This window comes from Bombina bombina, chromosome 2 (genome assembly GCF_027579735.1).
Source record: "Bombina bombina isolate aBomBom1 chromosome 2, aBomBom1.pri, whole genome shotgun sequence".
NCBI classification, from domain to species: domain Eukaryota; kingdom Metazoa; phylum Chordata; class Amphibia; order Anura; family Bombinatoridae; genus Bombina; species Bombina bombina.
This window is the reverse complement of record NC_069500.1, coordinates 136466914-136490991: the sequence shown is the minus strand read 5'-3', so window position 1 is coordinate 136490991 and position 24078 is coordinate 136466914. Positions and strand designations below refer to the sequence as shown.

At 38.0% G+C, this 24078-nt stretch overlaps 1 protein-coding gene across 1 annotated transcript in view; it reads right to left on the bottom strand.

Annotated features, from left to right (window-relative positions):
- The window catches only part of ITGA1 (integrin subunit alpha 1), a 359476-nt gene that overhangs the window by 224152 nt on the left and 111246 nt on the right, over nt 1–24078 (bottom strand). Inside the window, exon 9 of the mRNA XM_053701263.1 lies at nt 14346–14511. Coding sequence (XP_053557238.1) covers nt 14346–14511 — 166 coding nt within the window. The remainder of the gene's footprint in view (nt 1–14345; nt 14512–24078) is intronic.

Sequence of the window (24078 nt, the reverse complement as noted above, 5' to 3'; positions counted from 1 at the left end):
AGTCAAAAGGGGCAATAATACTGGATTCACACTGATATAAAGTGACATACTCCTTTTCGGTAATCCAGTCGATAGCATATTTTAGCAATGTAACCCAATTATAATATTTAATGTTGGGGAATGATAACCCTGCTGCCGTATTAATGTTCATCAGCCTATTTAGCGCAATCCGAGGCTTCCCCCCCTTCCAGATATATTTAGAGCACATTTGGTTAAATTTCAAAATATCTCTGCTTTTAAGGAATACGGGAATGTTCTGTAGCAAATATAGTAGCTTAGGGAATAGGATTGTCTTAATTAGCATGATACGTGGTATAAGAGAGATCGGGAGATTAATCCAATTATCTAAGCATTTCTGGATTTCCTTAAAGCAGATTGGGAAGTTCAGAGTATACCACTCTGAAGGATTATTGCTTAGAACTATGCCAAGGTAATTTATGTGCTTAGTTTCTTTAAATGGATGTTTCACATTACCTTTTGACGGTTTCCTTATCCATAGTAACTCGGATTTGCTTGAGTTAACTTTGTAACCTGATACTGAACCAAACAGAGACAGAATTCTTAGCAATTTCGGTAAGTTAGCTTCCAGGCTATTTAAAAAAACCAATAAATCGTCTGCATATAATGATAGAATAACCTTGTGCCCTCGAATAGAGATACCATCTAACTGATCACGCAACATAACAGCCAATGGCTCGAGGGAGATATTAAATAAAAGGGGGGATAGAGGACAGCCTTGCCTTGTGCCTCTATAAAGAGGAAAAAAAATCTGTGGATACATTGTTTATGATGATAGCAGACAATGGGTTACTGTAAATTAGCTGAATAAAATGATTAAACTGGCCGTTGAACCCAAATTTATCCATCGTCATAAACAAGTGACCCCAACTTATGTAATTAAATGCTTTCTCTGCATCTAAAGCTAATATAGCAGCATATCTTCCCTCCATTTTACCTGGAAAATTATTCCAGAAATAGTCTAAAACAAGCATAGTCTTACAAATGCTTTTTACTGGATTTCTCCCCTGCATAAAGCCGACTTGATTCTCATGTATAATACCTCTAAGCACAGGTTGTAATCGAGTTGCTATAATAGATGTTAGTAGCTTATAGTCAGCATTTAGCAGTGATATAGGTTTATAAGACTCGACCCTCTCTGGATCCTTGTTTTTCTTTAGGATAAGCGAAACATTGGATGCTGTGAAATATCTAGAGCAGCTTGACTGTGAGCAATAATTACTGTTAAACAGATTACATAAGATTGGAGTCACTTCCTCCTGTAGCATTCTGTAGAACTCTATAGGGAGGCAATCAGGTCCAGGGGCTTTATTAGGGCTAGCTTGTTTAATAGCCACATTTATTTCTTGTAATGTAATTGGTGAATTTAACTCTTGTGCTTCCTCTACCGAGATTCTTGGGAGCTTTACCTTAGACCAGAATATATCTCTGTCTACATAATTGGGAGATTCTGCTTTATAAATATCCTGGAAATAATTAAAAAAAACCCTTTCTTTATTTCTTCTGTCTGCGTAAATCGATTCCCATTCTGTCTCACAGCTGTAATCCAATTACTATATTTTGGTTTAGCAATTCTGGCCAGATATTTTGCAGCCCTACCAGTAAACCCTCTATATAGGGCCTTCTGTTTTAAGCCCTCTTGCGTAGCCTTATGTTTTAAGAAGATATCCCAATGGGATTTGGCATCAATGAACAGCTCTAAGAACAGCCTTTGCTGCTTCCCAATAAATTTCTGTTTTCTCTATATAGTTCTCATTAAACCTATGATATTCTGCCCATTTATTTTTAAGGAAATTCAGAAATTTATTGTTAGTTGCTAAGTATTTAGGGAAGAATAAGCTATTATTATTGCCCTTCTTAAATACATTGCGGCCAAACTCCAGTGAAATAATAGCATGGTCTGACAGAACAATATCTTTAATGTCAGTCTTGCAATCAGACCCCACCAAACCCTCTGCTACTAAGAATATATCAATTCTAGATAGACTCTGATAACTAGATGACGCACACGTATATGCCTTAGTATCTGGATGCTGGATCCTCCAGATATCTCTCACCCCAAGTTGAGTGCACAACTTTTGAAATATCCATGTCTTCCTATCCCTCCTATATGAATCCTTCTTCCCGGCTCTATCTAGGTTGGGTAGGGGTGTTTAAGTTAAGATCTCCGACTATAATTAGATTCTGTCCCATATATCCCAACAACTTATTTGTGAGACCATTCCAAAAATGGGCATCAACCACATTGGGCCCATATACATTGCAAATTATGAGGAGGGTCGCATTGATTTTTATTTTAAGAATTTGGAATCTACCTCCGGAGTCTTGCTCTATACCTATTATCTCATAGGCTAATTGTTTATTAACCAGGATTGCCAATCCTTTCTTCCTATCCTCCCCAGCTAATGAAATGTCTTCTCCCACCCATTTTGTTTTTAATTTCATGATCTCAGAATCCTTTAGATGTAATTCCTGTAACATTACTAAATCAGGTTTATACATTCCTAATTGTCTAATAATGGCTTTCCTCTTAATTGGCAAGGTTATCCCGCCAACATTCCATGAAAGGAGATTTAAAGAGATCTTATCCACTTTCATTCCCTTAGTTATAGGGTTAGGCTGAAAAGCCATAGTCCGTTATTGAGAGAGAGGAATGTGGGAGAGGGAGGAAGGGGAGGAAGGATAGGGAGAGAAGAAGAAGAAAAAAAAAAAAAAGAAAAAAAAAAAGAAAAAAGACCAAGCCCAAACACAACCACATGCAAACCACAACCATACACAACCATATATTCCATCTCTTCCATACCATCTATGTACCGGTGTCAATCCTAACTACCTATCTTTTATGTATTTTTGCTCAATATGCTCAGCGTATACCCTGCTCGTTACAGAAATCCTGTGCCTCTTTACTATTATTCAGTACTTTTTGAGCCCCATCTATTATTAATACTAGCTTAGCCGGGTATACCATCCTGACATTGTAATTTGCATTTAAAAGCTTAGAACAGAACGGGGACATCTCTTTCCGCCTCGCTGCCGTCTCACTGGAAAAGTCTTGGAAAATTAGAATTTTATGCTGATCTATCATAAATGGGTACATTTTCCTATACTGCCTGAGAAAAGTCACTTTATCTTGAAAATTTAAAAACTTCAGTACTATAGGTCTAGTGGAGATATGATCTTTTCTCGCAGGGCGAATTACACCTGTTCTATGTATCCTCTCTATAGGTGCCGGGACAGCAGAATTAATTCCTAGGCTCTGGGGGAGGGTGACCGTGGCAAAATGCATCAGATCTTGGTAATTGCTGTCTTCTGGAAGACCAATAATTCTAAGATTATTGCGCCTAGATCGATCTTCCAGATCTTCAAGTCTGGCCTGTAGCTTATCAATTCGCGCAATATATTCAGCATTGATAGGCTCCTCTAAATTTAACTTGTCCTCAATCTCTGAAATTCTGGTCTCTACCTCTGACAGTCTTGTAGTTTTTAGAGACTGGAGACCTTATTTATACACTTGAGAGGACAGCCTTAGACAATGTCATATCCCACTAAAGCAATATAAAACATAGAAACATAGACTTAATCCTATATCTATGTAATGATCCTCTTAAGCTAAAGTATCAAAAAAGAATATTGGCACAAAATATTTATCTGGTTTCAGAGGTAGAATCAAGAGATACCAAACAAAGCCAGATGCCAATGTAGATGGCCTGTTTACCACACACCCTACTTAGCAATTAGATTAAATAACCATATGTCCATAAGTCCAAATAATAATTTTCCAAGTGGCTCTATATATGCAACAGTCAGGTGTATGGGGAACCAGTACTCTACTTGCCAGCTGACAAGGTCATCCCAACCGTCTTCAAGGAAGGAGGAATGTTCAGTGGGAATCCACTGTATATCGAAATGTACCCGTAGCCCCCCTGTAGCAGTTTGTTCAAGCAGTTAATCGGTTATATTATTGCCCATCTCATGTGTCCCATACTCCGGGTGTGTGGATAGTATTGCGGAACAACCTTTTAGCTGCTCCTATCAGAGTCACACCGCCAATGATAATGATTGAAAAATGTACCTTAAAGATACAAGCAGGAGAGCTCCAGTACGCTATCACCAGACCTTTATTCCTCCTGCATTCAAGTTTTCAAACTTGTCAGCCACCTTCCACTCATTGGGCCTCACTTGTCATGCTCGAGGGCAATCTCCACTAGCTCGAAGCTCCAAGCACATCACCCGCTCTCTGCGGGGCAAACCTCTCCGTCAGTGTAGCGCCCCACGCTGTCACCGCAGCACCCCGGGAAGGCCAAGTTCATCCGCCAAACAGCTGCCGAATCTTCTGCTGTCAACTCGGTCTAAACGCTCACCAGGGAGCTTTTCGAGCACCTCACCTCCACTGAAATGCAGGTATCCGGACCAAACGATGGCAGTCTGCGGCAAGGTGAGCTTTAACAGGTCCCCCCCTCGGGTATCAAGTCCGCTCTAAGCTCTAAGGACCAGGCCTTTTCAGCGTTTACTTTCCCCAGGGGGTACACTCTCTCCGGGCAGCCCAAATCAGAGGTAATTCTGCTTTTAATAACCAGAGAGGGCCACCAGCTTCACCTCCATTAGTCCATTATTTGTACACTCCAAATACAACACCAGGGGATCGGGAGTCTGGTAGGTATACCCGCCCCTGATGACTTCTCCTGCGTTGGCGTTACTCTGTAGTAGTCAAGATTGTGCTTTTGCCGCTTTACAGGTGTTACATATGGGCGGAAAGAACAGCCACAGGATATAATATTCCTTTATGTACTGAGAAGTCGATCTGAAGGTAGTCAGCTGTAAATTGTAACAGTTTAGATAGCCACTGCTACATTTTATTTAAACCAGCCACTGTATGTCTGAGCAACTTTGTAACAGATTGCTTCAGCCGCAAAGCTTGTAGATACCTATATCTGACTTCCACTTCATGGATCACAGGATCCTATTCCCAGGCCGGTAAAGGTCCCACGGCCAAGGGGTACTTAAAGGCGAGAGTAGCTAGTCCAAGCTAAAAGCGGGAGCAGCCCGGCGTGCAGCACCTTGCTTGCTCCTCCCTCGAACGGAAGTCAGCCCCAGCAACTTTCTAATTTACTCCTATAATCAAATTTTCTTCATTCTCTTGGTATCTTTATTTGAATGTAAGCTTAGAAGCCGTCCCATTTTTGGTTCAGCACCTGGGTAGCGCTTGGTGTCTAAATGTAGCCACCAATCAGCAAGCGCTACCCAGGTGCTGAACCAAAAATAGGCCTTCTTCTAAGCTTACATTCAAATAAAGATACCAAGAGAACAAAGAAAAATTGATTATAGGAGTAAATTAGAAATTTGCTTAAAATTGCATGCTCTATCTGAATCATTAAAGTTTAATTTTGACTAGATTATTCCTTTAACATCAACATGATTTGTCACACAAGAGGGTTATTTGATTTCCTAAAGAATCTGATGCTTACTCACATTAACATAAACACACCATATTTGCAGTTTTAGTTCAGTATCTTGGTGGTGAGGAATTATTTATAGCTATAATGGTTAATTGACACCATCATATTTATAAAGACCATTTTTAGAATGAAATATTTCCTGATGCAGCTTTACTCAAACTGTATAATCCCTTTCATTTAAACAATTTTAAAATAGTCTTGCAGACAGTGCAACAAAAATGTAAACTATTTGTAAGGGATTTTTGAAGAAAGAATTGTTTTTTTTTATTTCTCAGTTGTAGCAAGTTGTGAGTTGTGTAAGTAATTGCACAAAACCCTTTTTTTATAAGGATAAACTTTATCTGAAATGACATAATTTTCTTACAATATGTGTTTCATTAGCAAACATTCAAACCCAAAAGTCTACACCCTATTGCAAAATGTAAAATATTCTCAATATCTGAAGCACTGTGATTCTTGACATTACTTCTGTAAGAAATTTGGATAACTTGTTGAAATCATCCAGCGTCTTCCTTACTTAAGGTCAACATATGTTTTTTTTCCTCATTATATCAGTTTATTATTTAACTTGATTTGGAATTTCCTCTAAGCATGCACTTTAAATAAGTATTTTTTCCTGCTTTTATACACTCCCTATATGTTACCAAATTAAATTCAATACAAAGCTCTAAACAGTCTCTCACTCAGCATTTCCACCCTTATCTCCAGATACTCTCCAAACCACCATTTTCATTCTACCTATTGCCAATGTCTATCCCCCTCCAATATTGATTCCTCCCACTTCAGTCTCCATAAGGTTACTTTTGCGTGGCAACTACTCTTTGTAACTCTCTTCACCCCTATCTGTTAGCAGGGTTGAGATGTTGCTCAGTGATTAATGATCCAATTCACCCCCCCCCCCATCCCACTCTCCTTCCACTTAATGGGACAGTCAATTCCAAAATAAACTTTTGATGATTCAGATGTAATTTTAAACAACTTTCCAATTTACTTTTATCACCAATTTTGCTTTGTTCTCTTGGTGTTTCTTAGTTGAAAGCTAAACCTAGGAGGTTCATATGATAATTTCTTAGACCTTATGTGAATGCATTTTGACAGTTTTTCACCACTAGAGGATGTTAGTTCATGTGTGTCATATAGATAACATTGAGCTCACACACGTGAAGTTACCTATGGCTAAGCACTGATTGGCTAAAATGCAAGTCTGTCAAAAGAACTGAAATAAGGGGGGAGTTTGCAGAGGCTTAGATACAAGGTAATCACAGAGGTAAAAAGTGTTTTATAACCGTGGGGAATGGGTAAAAAGGGCTTATCTATATTTTAAACAACAACAATTCTGGTGTTGACTGTTCCTTTAGGTGCAATTATTAAAGCTGCCTATTACATTAATGTTATTTTAAAACCCCAGAAGTTTTCTGTACCTTCAATGTTAGTTTATTAGTATCACATGAAGGTAGAAGGTTCTCATTCTTTAAGGGACAGTAGAGTCCAAATTAAACTTTCATGATTCAGATAGGGCATGCAATTTTAAACAACTTTCCAATTTACTTTTATCACCAAATTTGCTTTGTTCTCTTGTTATTCTTAGTTGAAAGCTAAACCTAGGAAGGCTCATATGCTAATTTATAAACCCTTAAAGGCTACCTCTTATCTGAATGCATTTAACAGTTTTTCACATCTAGGGAGCATTAGTTTATGTGAGCCATATAGATAACATTGTGCTCACGCATGTGAAGTTATTTAAGAGTCAGCACTAATTGTCTGAAATGCAAGTCTGTAAAAAGATCTGGGATAAGGAGGCAGTCTGCAGATGCTTAGATATAAGGTAATCACAGAGGTGAAATGTGTATTAATATAACAATGTTGGTTATGCAAAACTGGGGAATGGGTAATAAATGTATTATCTATCTTTTAAACAATAACATTTTTGGTGTTTAATGTCCCTTGAACACTATTATGATAATATCGAGGACAGGGTAAATGTATTTTTGCTACAATAGTTCTGCTTCCCTGTAGCATAGTTTTGGTAGCAGAAGCCTCAGCAAGTATTGAAAGAGACATACAACTTAATAAGAATGTGCTGTAATGAATTTGAATGTTTTCTAACTGTACTATAGTCGGCATACACATGTGTTTAACCCAGCAAAGGAATTAGCTGTAGGTTGAAAATATTCTATTGGAGATGAACACAGATGGTGAGCCAAGCACAAGTGGTATATATGCATAGCAGCGAATCACTTGTATGTTCAGCTCAGAATTAGTAATGTACTGATGCTCTAAAGCTTACTTTAACTATGTGTTAAAGTGAAAGTCTAGTCAAAATTAAACTTTCATGATTTAGATAGTTTAAACAACTTTCCAATTTACTTTTATTATCAATTTTGCTTTGTTCTCTTGGTATTCTTAGTTGAAAGCTAAACCTAGTTAGGCTCATGTGCTAATAATAAGTCCTTGAAGGCTGCCTCTTATCTGAATACATTTGACATTTTTTCACAACTAGAGGGCGATAGTTCATGTGTGCCATATAGATAACGTACTCACGCCTGTGGAGTTACCTAGGAGTCGGCACTGATTGGCTAAATGCATGTCTGTCAAAAGAACTGAAATAAGGGGGGCAGTCTACAAGGCTTAGATACAAGGTAATAACAGAGTTAAAAAGTATATTAATATAACTGTGTTACTTATGCCAAACTGGGGAAAGGGTAATAAAGGGATTATCTAGCATTTAAACAATACAAAAGGCGCAATCAAATATACGGTGCAGGTTTTGGCGCAAGCGTGGGAACCTCTGCCGCCCATAATTTCATCTTGCACATCGGGGTATTACATATACCCCGCCGGCAGTTCATAAAGTGCCGTAAGTCTGATAAACTAGCGATGTCCAGAAATAAGCGCAAATACAAATTTCTGGAGTGGCCAGTGATTTACGGCACTTTAGAAACTGCCGGCGCCTAAGAAAAGTAAAGAAAATAACAAATCTCCCGTAAAAGTCTAACACGCCTCCCAAAAATAAGCCCGACACATAAAACCCCTATATCCGCAATTCCCCCCTCTCACTACTAATAATAAATGTATAAACCCCTAGACCGACAACCCCCCACAATGCAATATGCCTATTTAAACTATTAACCCCTATATCCGCCATCAAACCCACACCACAAGAAATAACTAAATTATTAACCCCTAAACCGCCATAGCCCACAACACAATTAACCTATTCAAGTATTAACCCCTAAACTGCCATAGCCCACATAGCCTATCAAATGTATTAACCCCTAATCTGCCGCCGCCAACGTCGCCGCCACTATAATAAATGTATTAACCCCTAAACCTGTCTAACCCTAACCCTAACACCCCCCTAACTTAAATATTATTTAAATAAATCTAAATAAATTTACTATTATTAACTAAATTATTCCTATTTAAAACTAAATACTTACCTATAAAATAAACCCTAAGATAGCTACAATATAATTAATAATTACAATGTAGCTATTTTAGGTTTGATTTTTATTTTACAGGCAACTTTGCGTTTATTTTAACTAGGTACGATAGTTATTAAATAGTTAATAAATATTTAACAACTTCCTAGCTAAAATAAGTACAAATATAACTGTAAAATAAAACCTTACCTAAGTTACAATTACACCTAACACTAAACTATCATTAAATAAATTAAATTAATTAACTACAATTACCTAACATTAAATACAATTAAATAAAATAAAATAAAGTACAAAAAAAACAAACACTAAATTACAGAAAATAAAAAAAAATTACAAGAAGTTTAAACTAATTACACCTAATCTAAGCCCCCTAATAAAATAAAAAAGCCAACCAAAATAATACAATTCCCTACCCTATACTAAATGACAAATAGCCCTTAAAAGGGCTTTTTGCATTGCATTGCCCCAAAGTAATCAGCTCTTTTACCTGTAAATAAGAAATACTACCCCCCCAACATTAAAACCCACCACCCACACACCCAACCTTACTCTAAAATCCACCCAATCCCCCCTTAAAAAAACCTAACACTACCCCCATGAAGATCACCCTACCTTGAGCCGTCTTCACCCAGCCGGGCAGAAGTCTTCATCCGATCCAGGCAGAAGTCTTCATCGAATCCGGGAAGAAGAGGTCCTCCTGCCGGGCAGAAGTCTTCATCCAAATGGCATCTTCTATCTTCTTTCATCCGACGAGGAGCGGCTCCATCTTAAATAAATGTGTTAGGGGGGTGTTAGGGTTAGACTTAGGTTTAGGGGTTAATAAATTTATTATAGTGGCGGCGATGTTGCGGCGGCAGATTAGTGGATAATGCATTTAATAGGCTATGTGGGCTATGGCGGTTTAGGGGTTAATACTTGAATAGGTTTATTGGGTTGTGGGTTAATGGTGGTTTAGGGGTTAATCTTTTTAAGAGGTAGTTTGCGATGTTGGGGTTGGCGGATTTAGGGATTAATAATTTAGTTATTACTTGCGGTGTGGGCTATGGCGGTTTAGGGGTTAATAGACTGTATTAGTTATTGCGGTGGGGGATTGCGGTTGACAGGTAGATAGACATTGCGCATGTGTTAGGTGTTAGCTTATTTTTGCAGGCATTTTCGGGAGTTACGGTGCTCCCATACTCAGCGCAAGGCCTGCTACGGCTGCCTTTTATTGGGCAAGGTAAAAATTGAGTAAGATGTCTCCATTTTCGCCACGTAAGGCCTTGCGCTGGATATTGGATATCGATTTACGACACGGTCCCATGTTAGCCTATGGGAGTAATAATTGCGAGCAAAGGGTGAAATATACGTGCGTAACTTGTATGCTACGCCATATATGTAATAATATTACCAAAATCGCGTAAAAACTGGGGGCGGAGGATTTTTGCGGGCAACGTTGCATATGTAAAGGAGGCCAAAGTCTGGTGTAGACTGTCCCTTTAAACTAATTTGCAGAAGTTAAAATCATAGATATAGTCAAGGAGCAATAGGAAACTACTCAAATGCATTAGAGCATTGTCTTTTTCAACTTTATAGAGTTAAGAATTAACTTTAGTGCCTGAGAAACTGGTGATTCTATACTCCCCTGTGAAAGAAAAGACAACTTTAAAAATATGGAATCATAGATCTAGATTCAGCAAAATCCACTTGCAAAACTAATAAAGGGCTAGATTACAAGTGGAGAGCAAGTTAGCGTTAACTTCATTAGACAGAGTCTTTTTGTACACATCAGGTTGCGCTCATATTACAAGTTTAAAGTAAAAAGTTTGTATGTGAGCGTCAACCCGTCCTGCAAAAAAATATTGCAACCGCGTTAACTTCTTGTGAGAGAGCTAAATGCTTGCATGCATTTACAATTTTTTTATATATATATTTATCTTTGACTATTTATATAGCTTTCTTAATTGAGTTGAAAGCACATACATTGTCGGAGTTGTTTTGTTTAATAAGTAATTTACGATAGTGTTTACTATGATTCTTAATGTTAGCAGAAAAAAAGTTATGTAAAGTACCATTTTTATTAGCATTCAAAACATATCTTACAGTTATTTTATGTTCTCTGTGGAATTTTGACTTTCTTTAAAATTATACACATGCACCAATAATCCACACATTTTTTTTCTGCAATGTTTATGTTCATTTGTTTTCAGACGCCATCGTACAACAATTTCCCATAACCTTTTCCACATCCTATCCCACAAATTTCAAAATAAACAAGTCTCCTGAGATAACGTATTTATTTGCCCACCCAGAGCAATTATGCAAACAACAACCTAGAAAAAGAAGTAACGATTAACAGTATGTTAAGAATTCACAAGGTAACTTGACATAAATTTATTTATTTGACATAAATATTCTGTAGTTTTACATCTCTACAATATTTTAAATATCTATTACTTCAATCAAGTGAAAAATTCTATAAATAGACAATACAATTGTAAAATTATGCCACTAACATGTTGCACACAATTTATTTAAATTAGCAATTATTATGTGGTAATACAGCCAAAATTAAAGGGATACTGAATCCATTTTTTTTTCTTTCATGATTCAGATATAGCATGCCCTTTTAAGCAACTTTCTGATTTACTCCTATTAAAAAGTGTCCTTCATTCTCTTGCTATCTTTATTTGAAAAGCAGAAATCTAAGCTTTGGAGCCGGCCCATTTTAGTTTCAGCACCTGGATAGCGCCTGCTGATTGGTGGCTACATTTAGCCACCAATCAGCAAGAGCTACCCAGGTTCTGAACCAAAAATAGGCCGCCTCCAAAACATACATTTCTGCTTTTCAAATAAAGATAGCAAAAAACATATAACTATTGATAATAGGAGTAAATTAGAAAGTTGCATAAATATGCCCCTATAGGTTTAAATACCTGTATCTCTTTTAAAGTAGTTATTGTAGATTAGTAATACATGTGTTAATAGTTCTGTATAAATCTTTATCATACCTTTATTATTTTTTGGAGGAATGATTCCTCTATAAAGCATTAATTCTTCCCCAAATCTCCGTTAACCTTTAAAGGGACATGATACCAAAATGTTGAAGCACTTTCAAGTGATTCAGTATAGCTGTAAAAAGCTGATTACAAAATACCAACTGAAAATCTCTATGTAAAAAGGAAGATAATTTACCTCAAAATTTCCTCAGTAGCCACATTCCATTGTAAAGAGACTTTAAGCAGCCTATCAGAATGCTAGTCCTGTGACTTGCAAGGGAGCATGCATCTGGCTAATGCAGGTGCAGTCATGTTATTTCCAAACTCATTTTAATGAAGTTTACTATCAAATCTCACAAGATTTGAGTGAAATCACATTAGATCACAGTAAAGCAAACTGTGACCTCAGCACTGATGAAGCTGATTGGCTGTTTTTTTGTTTGTTTGTTTTTTTAAATGCAGCTGACAGTAGCTAAAGTAAAACTTACTGTTGAGAAATGAAGAAATTTTGAGGTAAAATATTTTTACATAAAGATGTTCAGGTGATATTTTCTTGTCAACTTTTTTTTAGGTGATTTAGCATATGGTTATTATGTCCCTTTAATGGAAAGACCCATTAAAAAGAATTAAAACAAATAACAATAATTATAAATTGCTGTTTTTTCCCATTGATGTCTCTGATACAGAGAAATAACAGGAGTGTGATCTGTCTGTTGTATAGGTGTTTGTGTGCAGCTCATATGAAAGGGTATTGCATCTTAATCTGAGTGGTAACTAATAATGCAGGTGACTTAAAGAGAATAAGGGCCTGGTTATCAAAAACTTAACAACATGGAGAAAAGTATTACAAAAAAAGTTTTCTTTTATTATATTATATGTTTCTCTTTAAATTCAGAGCCTAACTTAGCAAGATAAACAGCTCTAAAGTTTGCTTTTTTGAGGGACCTCAAAGTACTGAAAAGACTTCTTAGATACTCGAAAAAAAAGAGGCAGATGGCAGCACTCCAGAATAAAAAATTTATATTTATTTACATCTACTCCAAACAAACATAGAACAACAACGTTTCAGGTGTTATCCCTTAATCATGTTGTATACCCGAAACGTCTGATGAGGCGGACAGGAATCGCCTGAAATCAACCCGATCGAGTATGATCAGGGTTGATTGACACCCCCTGCTGGCGGCCGATTGGCCGCGAGTCTCCAGGGGACGGCGTTGCACAAGCAGCTCACAAGAGCTGCTGGTGCAATGCTGAATACGGAGAGCGTATTGCTCTCCGCATTCAGCAATGTCTGTCGGACCTGATCTGCAGTGTCGGATCCGGTCCGACAGACATATGATAAATAGGCCCCTAAGTGTCCACTTTGAACATTTGAAAATTTGGAAGGTAAAAGGTTAAAAAAAAAAAAAAAAAAAAGACGACCAAAGGAGTATTTACAGTCAATTGCATATATTTTGTGCTGCCAAAATTGCTTTAAAGAGGCATTAAACACCTTGAGATGATAATGTAAAATGATAAATTATATATATAAAAAAGGCTGCAATACATATTCATTATTTATTTTGTCACCTTTTCCTGTAATTTGATTCTGAAATTGTGAGTTTTTCAGTTCCAGTTAGAAATGGAAGCGCAGAACACTGTTATATTCCACTTAGCCATTGGCTGCACACTTTAGTGACCTATTTATAGTTTTCCCTAATTGGCCACAGAAGAGAAGATAACCTAAGTTACAACAAGGCAACTCCCGTTGTTTTATAGACACTAATACTTTACACATATTTTCTCAAAATTTAAACAGCTAATGAAACTTTAACAAATAGCGGTACATCTACTTGTTATTCTGAGCATTTATATAGGGCTAGATTACAAGTGGAACACAAATTTTATGGTGTGCCTGCAAATGGGCAAATTAGCCCGTTTGCGGATGCGCGATAAATAACCAGTCATTACAAGTGGCTGTTTATTGCTACCATGAGCCCTTACAAACATTTGAGCCCTTCCCTGTATTTAAAATTAAAATTGCATTTTCTTCTGAGTGAGAAAAAATGCAATTTTAAGTATTTCTACAGCACACTTGGCTTAATGCACCTTCAAGTTAACAAACAAAAAAGAGCCAGAACAGGGTTTTGCAGTGCACCCCATAGAAGTTTATAGGGAGAGGGACTTAGTGTGTCTGTACTATCCAACTTCCAGATGTTGATTTGTCTAAGGCTTTTTCTCAAGCAAAAACATTTTACTTTCAATTTGTCCTATGAGTGCAAGAATGGAAGCACTATTGTGTGGTGCTAGTGCTAAATAGCACAACTATTTTACTGATCCACTTGTAATCTAGGCATTAGATGCTATGTTTATTAAATATAATGTTAAATAGGGTTTGTAAACACTGTAAATTACCTATTTTATTACCTTGTATCAATATAAAAATGTCTAAACATTAAAAATCATACCTTCCAGAGCAAATATCCTTTCTCCCAATGATTCAACAATAGTTGAAAGAGCCAATTCATCTGAGACATTAAAGAAATGTTTTTCTTTTGGTTCACTTGCAATTGATTTTATTTCTTCCACAAAGGTGTCTGTACTTAAATTCCCTCTTGTGTAGCTCCCGAGAATCTAAAAACAAATTCATTTGATTAAATTATTCTTTGTTTTTACTTATTTCTTTACATATGATTATTGTGGGCCATTATAGTGGAAAATGACATGGTGTAATTGGTTAGAGCATGTAATTTTATCCCAAGCACCCTGCATCTCTATGGCCTAGATTTAGAGTTCGGCGGTAAAAGGGCTGTTAACGCTCCGCGGGTTTTTTTCTGGCCGCACCATAAATTTAACTCTGGTATCGAGAGTTCAAACAAATGCTGCGTTAGGCTCCAAAAAAGGAGCGTAGAGCATTTTTACCGCAAATGCAACTCTCGATACCAGAGTTGCTTACGGACGCGGCCGGCATCAAAAACGTGCTCGTGCACGATTCTCCCATAGGAAACAATGGGGCTGTTTGAGCTGAAAAAAAACCTAACACCTGCAAAAAAGCAGCGTTCAGCTCCTAACGCAGCCCCATTGTTTCCTATGGGGAAACACTTCCTACGTCTGCACCTAACACCCTAACATGTACCCCGAGTCTAAACACCCCTAACCTTACACTTATTAACCCCTAATCTGCCGCCCCCGCTATCGCTGACCCCTGCATTACACTTTTAACCCCTAATCTGCCGCTCCGTAAACCGCCGCCACCTACGTTATCCCTATGTACCCCTAATCTGCTGCCCTAACATCGCCGACCCCTATGTTATATTTATTAACCCCTAATCTGCCCCCCACAACGTCGCCGACACCTACCTACACTTATTAACCCCTAATCTGCCGAGCGGACCTGAGCGCTACTATAATAAAGTTATTAACCCCTAATCCGCCTCACTAACCCTATCATAAATAGTATTAACCCCTAATCTGCCCTCCCTAACATCGCCGACACCTACCTTCAATTATTAACCCCTAATCTGCCGACCGGAGCTCACCGCTATTCTAATAAATGTATTAACCCCTAAAGCTAAGTCTAACCCTAACACTAACACCCCCCTAAGTTAAATATAATTTTTATCTAACGAAATAAATTAACTCTTATTAAATAAATAATTCCTATTTAAAGCTAAATACTTACCTGTAAAATAAATCCTAATATAGCTACAATATAAATTATAATTATATTATAGCTATTTTAGGATTAATATTTATTTTACAGGCAACTTTGTAATTATTTTAACCAGGTACAATAGCTATTAAATAGTTAAGAACTATTTAATAGTTACCTAGTTAAAATAATTACAAATTTACCTGTAAAATAAATCCTAACCTAAGATATAATTAAACCTAACACTACCCTATCAATAAAATAATTAAATAAACTACCTACAATTACCTACAATTAACCTAACACTACACTATCAATAAATTAATTAAACACAATTGCTACAAATAAATAAAATTAAATAAACTATCTAAAGTACAAAAAATAAAAAAGAACTAAGTTACAGAAAATAAAAAAATATTTACAAACATAAGAAAAATATTACAACAATTTTAAACTAATTACACCTACTCTAAGCCCCCTAATAAAATAACAAAGCCCCCCAAAATAAAAAATTCCCTACCCTATTCTAAAATACAAATATTACAAGCTCTTTTACCTTACCAGCCCTGAACAGGGCCCTTTGCGGGGCATGCCCCAAGAATTTCAGCTCTTTTGCCTGTAAAAAAAAACATACAATACCCCCCCCCCAACATTACAACCCACCACCCACATACCCCTAATCTAACCCAAACCCCCCTTAAATAAACCTAACACTACCCCCCTGATGATCTTCCTACCTTGTCTTCACCATGCCAGGTTCACCGATCCGTCCTGGCTCCAAGATCTTCATCCACCCCAAGCGGGGGCTAGACATCCACTGAAGAAGTCCAGAAGAGGGTCCAAAGTCTTCCTCCTATCCGGCAAGAAGAGGACATCCGGACCGGCAAACATCTTCTCCAAGCGGCATCTTCTATCTTCTTCCATCCGATGACGACCGGCTCCATCTTGAAGACCTCCAGCGCGGATCCATCCTCTTCTTCCGACGACTAGACGACGAATGACGGTTCCTTTAAAGGACGTCATCCAAGATGGCGTCCCTCGAATTCCGATTGGCTGATAGGATTCTATCAGCCAATCGGAATTAAGGTAGGAATTTTCTGATTGGCTGATGGAATCAGCCAATCAGAATATAGTTCAATCCGATTGGCTGATCCAATCAGCCAATCAGATTGAGCTCGCATTCTATTGGCTGTTCCGATCAGCCAATAGAATGCGAGCTCAATCTGATTGGCTGATTGGATCAGCCAATCGGATTGAACTATATTCTGATTGGCTGATTCCATCAGCCAATCAGAAAATTCCTACCTTAATTCCGATTGGCTGATAGAATCCTATCAGCCAATCGGAATTCGAGGGACGCCATCTTGGATGACGTCCCTTAAAGGAACCGTCATTCGTCGTCTAGTCGTCGGAAGAAGAGGATGGATCCGCGCTGGAGGTCTTCAAGATGGAGCCGGTCGTCATCGGATGGAAGAAGATAGAAGATGCCGCTTGGAGAAGATGTTTGCCGGTCCGGATGTCCTCTTCTTGCCGGATAGGAGGAAGACTTTGGACCCTCTTCTGGACTTCTTCAGTGGATGTCTAGCCCCCGCTTGGGGTGGATGAAGATCTTGGAGCCAGGACGGATCGGTGAACCTGGCATGGTGAAGACAAGGTAGGAAGATCATCAGGGGGGTAGTGTTAGGTTTATTTAAGGGGGGTTTGGGTTAGATTAGGGGTATGTGGGTGGTGGGTTGTAAATGTTGGGGGGGGGGTATTGTATGTTTTTTTTTACAGGCAAAAGAGCTGAAATTCTTGGGGCATGCCCCGCAAAGGGCCCTGTTCAGGGCTGGTAAGGTAAAAGAGCTTGTAATATTTGTATTTTAGAATAGGGTAGGGAATTTTTTATTTTGGGGGGCTTTGTTATTTTATTAGGGGGCTTAGAGTAGGTGTAATTAGTTTAAAATTGTTGTAATATTTTTCTTATGTTTGTAAATATTTTATTATTTTCTGTAACTTAGTTCTTTTTTATTTTTTGTACTTTAGATAGTTTATTTAATTTTATTTATTTGTAGCAATTGTGTTTAATTAATTTATTGATAGTGTAGTGTTAGGTTAATTGTAGGTAATTGTAGGTAGTTTATTTAATTATTTTATTGATAGGGTAGTGTTAGGTTTAATTATATCTTAGGTTAGGATTTATTTTACAGGTAAATTTGTAATTATTTTAACTAGGTAACTATTAAATAGTTCTTAACTATTTAATAGCTATTGTACCTGGTTAAAATAATTACAAAGTTGCCTGTAAAATAAATATTAATCCTAAAATAGCTATAATATAATTATAATTTATATTGTAGCTATATTAGGATGTATTTTACAGGTAAGTATTTAGCTTTAAATAGGAATTATTTATTTAATAAGAGTTAATTTATTTCGTTAGATAAAAATTATATTTAACTTAGGGGGGTGTTAGTGTTAGGGTTAGACTTAGCTTTAGGGGTTAATACATTTATTAGAATAGCGGTGAGCTCCGGTCGGCAGATTAGGGGTTAATAATTGAAGGTAGGTGTCGGCGATGTTAGGGAGGGCAGATTAGGGGTTAATACTATTTATGATAGGGTTAGTGAGGCGGATTAGGGGTTAATAACTTTATTATAGTAGCGCTCAGGTCCGCTCGGCAGATTAGGGGTTAATAAGTGTAGGTAGGTGTCGGCGACGTTGTGGGGGGCAGATTAGGGGTTAATAAATATAACATAGGGGTCGGCGATGTTAGGGGTAGCAGATTAGGGGTACATAGGGATAACGTAGGTGGCGGCGATTTGCGGTCGGAAGATTAGGGGTTAATTATTTTAAGTAGCTTGCGGCGACGTTGTGGGGGGCAAGTTAGGGGTTAATAGATATAATACAGGGGTCGGCGGTGTTAGGGGCAGCAGATTAGGGGTACATAAGTATAACGTAGGTGGCGGTCGGCAGATTAGGGGTTAAAAATTTTAATCGAGTGGCGGCGATGTGGGGGGACCTCGGTTTAGGGGTACATAGGTAGTTTATGGGTGTTAGTGTACTTTAGGGTACAGTAGTTAAGAGCTTTATAAACCGGCGTTAGCCAGAAAGCTCTTAACTCCTGCTATTTTCAGGCGGCTGGAATCTTGTCGTTAGAGCTCTAACGCTCACTGCAGAAACGACTCTAAATACCAGCGTTACAAAGATCCCATTGAAAAGATAGGCTACGCAAATGGCGTAGGGGGATCTGCGGTATGGAAAAGTCGCGGCTGAAAAGTGAGCGTTAGACCCTTTAATCACTGACTCCAAATACCAGCGGGCGCCCAAAACCAGCGTTAGGAGCCTCTAACGCTGGTTTTGACGGCTACCGCCGAACTCTAAATCTAGGCCTATGTGTTTAACCCCCAAACACACTAAATTACCCCACCCTATTGGATGATAATAACCAAACAGATACAAATGCTTCCTGCTCAACCTAAAACATTTACATGTAGACAGACATAAAGCATTCCACGATATGGCCCCTTTTCCAAAATCATTTACTTTTTACACTAAATAGTAATTTCCTTGTTTTGATTTTTTGTGTGTTTTTTTGTAAACTGTATCAATCCTTTTCTTCCTAGTATCAGAAGTCCATAAAAGCAGGATGTGCACTCCTGCTCTAGACAAGCTTGTAGATTGAAAGAATAGATAGATATGCAGACAGACACTGTGTACTGTTATCTTTTTCCTCTCTTATTTAATGTGTTCCCAATTATCTATTTTCACTGCTGCAGTGTAATAAATTGTTTACGAATAGCTCCTTTAACTCGATTTTGACATTCTCACATATACTAAAACTTTCTATACTTAAGTAATGGTTACAGAAAAGCTAGGGGAAAAAAACACTGGGGTGGAGGTTGGACAGAGAGGAATTAAAATTAAAATTTTCTATTGTTCACTCTAAGCGGCCGATTTATTAAAGTGCGAGTGGAAATGATACGATGTCCACCGCACATCGATACATGCAGACAGCATACGCTGTTGGCATTTATCATTGCACAAGCAGTTTGCGGCCGCTATGAGGGGGTGTCAAACTGCCCGATCGTATAGGATTGGGGCGGATTGATGTCTGCAGCCTCAGAGCAGGTGGACAAGTTATGGAGAGCTGCTTCATAACTTCTGTTTCCGGCGAGCCTGAAGGTTCGCGCGGAAACAGGGGCATCAAGCTCCATTCGGTATGTATTGGTATTGCTGTATATATAGAGCTAAGGAGGATTTTGTGTAAACAGGGAGATAAGCTAATGAAGTCTGCTCTCCTTGCAAGCTCAGCCCATATCATTAGGTTGTGGGTTTAATTAACAGACAGCTATTTCATATGCAAAAATATACATAATCAATCCATTTTTCATAGTGTAACTCTGTAGCTGGTAAAAAAGTAATTGTAAACATATTTTTGGGGAAGCACTTTTACAGTTCACTTTTTTTGGGATATGAAACCAAAACATTTTATTTAGTGATTAAGACAGAGCATATCATTTTAAAAATTGTTTCCAATATTCTTCTATTATCAAATTTGCTTTGTTCCCATGCTATTCTGTGTTGAAGAGATACCTAGGTAGGCATCTGGAGCACTACATGGCAGTAAATAGTGCTGTCATCTAGTGCTCTTGCAAATGGGAGGGCTCCTAAGCATACATCCATGTTTTTCAACAAAGATACCAAGAGGACAAAGAAAAAAATATCATAGAAGTAAATTTGAAAGTTGTTTAAAACTGCATGCTCTATCTGAATGGTTTCATATCCCTTTAAGACTTGCATGTAATATATTAGCCTAGAGATAGTTACCTAAGTAATCTACTTCATTCATATGGCTAATCACTGATTATTATTGATGTATTTTAAATCTGACAAAATGAAATTGTGCTTTCTAAGTACCATAACAATATGAATTATTTGATGTTAAGCCTGAATTAAAGCTTGTGACAGAAGTGTATCATCCATCATATTTATATTTGCTTACCCCATGTGAAAAATCTTTTAATTTTGCTGCCTAAGTCAATATATTCTCTCTCTGAGTAGACACAGAATAATTTACTGTTTCTATTTAATACATGTGTTTGATTCTTGCACACATTCAGAATGTTTAGAGGGTTACTATCTTTTCCAACCAGTTTTAACACGAATTAAAGTGCGGACGCTGGCTACAGGTATAAGTAAGAGATCCAAAGTTATTGAACTTCTCAAGCTTAAGAATAATTTTCTTCTAAATTCCCAGCAGACAAATTCTTAAACTGCCCAGATGTATATTATATTATAGAAAATAACTCAATAGGTAAAAGTTTTCTCACTTATGTTCACAATGCTGACTGGTTTTCATTGAACATTATTTATTATATAGCCTATTAGGATAATTTAAACATAAATAAATATAATACATACAGATAAATGAACAATAAGTTATAGAACAAAAAAAGCTGTTTATTTTCTTGTTTATTAGTAACCTACAGCTAGATTACGAGTTTGGCGTTATGAGTGAAAAAGCAACGTTATGCTTCATAACGCTGCTTTTTCCCTAACGCTGCTATTACAAGTCTTGTAGGTATAGGTGTACCACACACCATTTTGGCTATTCCAATCAGCCAATAGAATGCAAGCTCAATTTTTCCCCTTTAATTTCTATTGGCTGATAGAATTCTATCAGCCAATCGGAATGTAAGGGACGCCATCTTGGATGACGTCGCTTAAAGGGAACTTCATTTTCCAGCGATGATCGGAAAAAGAGGATGCTCCTCGCCAGATGTCTTGAAGATGGACTCACTCCGCGCCAGATGGATGAAGATAGAAGATGCTGTCTGGATGAAGACTTCTGGCCGCTTGGATGAAGACTTCTGGCCGCTTGGATGAAGACTTCTGGCCACTTGGATGAAGACTTCTGGCCGCTTGGATGAAGACTTTTGCCCGCTCGGATGAAGACTTCTGCCGGCTTCGATGAGGACTTCTGCCCGCTTGGATGAGGATGGATGTCCGGTCTTCAAAAACTGTTAGTGGATCATCGGGGGTTAGTGTTAGGTCTTTTTAAGGGTTTATTGGGTAGTTTTATTTTTAGCTTAGGGTTTGGGCACCGTAAAAGAGCTAAATGCCATTTTAAGGGCAATGCCCATCTAAATGCCCGTTCCAGGGCAATGGTTAGCTTAGGTTTGTTTAGATAGAGTTTTATTTAGGGGGTTTGGTTGGGTGGGTGGTGGGTTTTACTGTTGGGGGGGTGTTTGTAATTTTTACTGCCAGGTAAAAGCTGTTATCTTTGGGGCAATGCCCCACAAAAGGCCCTTTTAAGGGCTATTGGCAGTTTAGTGTAGTCTAGGGGTTTTATTATTTTTGGGGGGCTTTTTTATTTTGATAGGGCTATAAGATTAGGAGTAAAAAATTTTTTTTATAATTTCGTTTTTGATTTTGTGTAATTTAGTGGGGTTTTTTTGTATTTTAGATTATTGTATCTGATTAATTTTATTTATTTGATTTGATTGTAATGGTAGGTTTTAGTGTAAGGCAGGTTAGATTTTATTTTACAGGTAAATTTGTATTTATTTTAAATAGGTAGTTAGTAAATAACTATTTACTAATTAGTCTACCTAGTTAAAATAAATACAAACTTACCTGTGAAATAAAAATAAACTCTAAGATAGTTATTTTGTAGCTAGCTTAGGTTTTATTTTACAGGTAAGTATGTATTTAATTTTAAATAGGAATTATTTAGGTAATAATTGTAAGGTTTATTTAGCTTTATTTTAATTATATTTAAGTTAGGGGGTGTTAGGTTTACGGTTAGACTTATGCTTATGATTACGTTAGGGTTAGGTTTAGAGGTTAATATATTTATGTAGTGTTAGTGATGTGGGAGGCCAGAGGTTTAGGGGTTAATAACTTTAGAATAGTGGCAGCGACAATGGGGGCAGCAGATTAGGGGTTAATAAGTGTAGGTAGGTGGCGGCGATGTTAGGGGCGCCAGGTTAGGGGTTAATAACTGTAATGTAGGTGGCGGCGATGTTAGGGGCGGCAGATTAGGGGTTAATAACGGTAATGTAGGTGGTGGCGATGTTAGGGGCAGCAGATTAGGGGTGTTTAGACGTGGTTTTTATGTTAGGGTATTAAACATAACTTTTTCTTTCCCCATAGACATCAATGGGGCTGCGTTACGGAGCTTTTGCTTCCGCGATCGCAGGTGTTAGGCTTCTTTTTTGCCGGCTCTCCCCATTGATGTCTATGGGGAAATCGTGCACAAGAACGTCAAAGCAGCGCTTGTATTTCGGTGCGGTATGGAGCTCAACGCCACCATATCGCCCGCAAAAGCCCGCTTTTGTGGAGGTCGTTAATTTCCCTATAGCGCTCAAAACTCCTAATCTAGCTGCTAGTTAATAAACAAATGAGAGAAATTCTATTTGTTATTGTATTGGGGGCAACATGGGTGCTGTGTCCAAGGGACTCTAGGCATCTGCTGCCTACTGCTGCCACCTTTCCTGCTTCTACTCTTCCTGCTTTATAATGATCATTAGCATTTAAATAGAAAAAAATTATAGGAAAACTGTGTGCCAATGTGTTCAAGGGACTCTAGGCACATGTTTATCCTCCTCCCTTGGGTGTGCATTTTTGGGGTTTGTGTCCCGGAGACCTCCCTAGTTTAGTAACTCTGCTGCCTGCTGCTGACTCTCCTGCTCCTGCCCTTTCTGCTCTGTGGTGGTCATCATCAGCTAAATCCAAAAAGCTTAAAAAGTAGTGAACTGTCGCTATGCCCAAGGGACTCTAGGCACATGTTTGTCCTCCTCCCTTGGATGTGTATTTTTGGGGTTTGTGTACCAGAGGCCGACTTAATTTAGTAACTCTGCTGCCTGCTGCTGCCTTCCTGCTCCGGACCTTTCTGCTTTGTGGTGGACATCGTCAGTTAAATCTAAAAATCTTAGTGAACTGTTGGCTGCAGTGTCCAAGAGACTATAGGCACATGTTTGTCCTCCTCCCTTGGGTGTGTATTTCTGGGGTTTGTGTACCGGAGACCTACATAGTTTAGTAACTCTGCTGCCTGCTGCTGCCTTCCTGTTCCTGGTCCTCCTGCTCTGTGGTGTTCATCGTCAGTTAAATCTAAAAATCTTAGTGAACTGTTAACTGCAGTGTCCAAAGGACTCTAGGCACATGTTTGTTCTCCTCTCTTGATGTGTTTAAGAGGCCTACCTAGTTTAATGACTCTGCTGTCTGCCGCTTTTCCTTTTCCTACTCTTGCCCTTCCAACTCTTTGGTGGTCATCACCCATCAATGCCAAATCTTTAGGAAACTGTTGGGTGCTGTTTCCAATGGACTCTAGGCACGTCTTTGGTGTACCTTTAAGGTTTATGTTCTATGAATATCAGAAGCCTGATTCAGTAATAATGTTGCCTGCTGCTGCCTCTCCTGCTCCTGCCCTTCTCTGAATTGAGTATCCAAGGACAACTATTAACTACAAACTTTTTATGGAGCAGGTGTGTGAGAGTCAAAAAAATAAGATTGTACTAAAAGTTTGTGCTGGTGGGAAGTGAAAGGATAGAAGAGGGGAGACAATA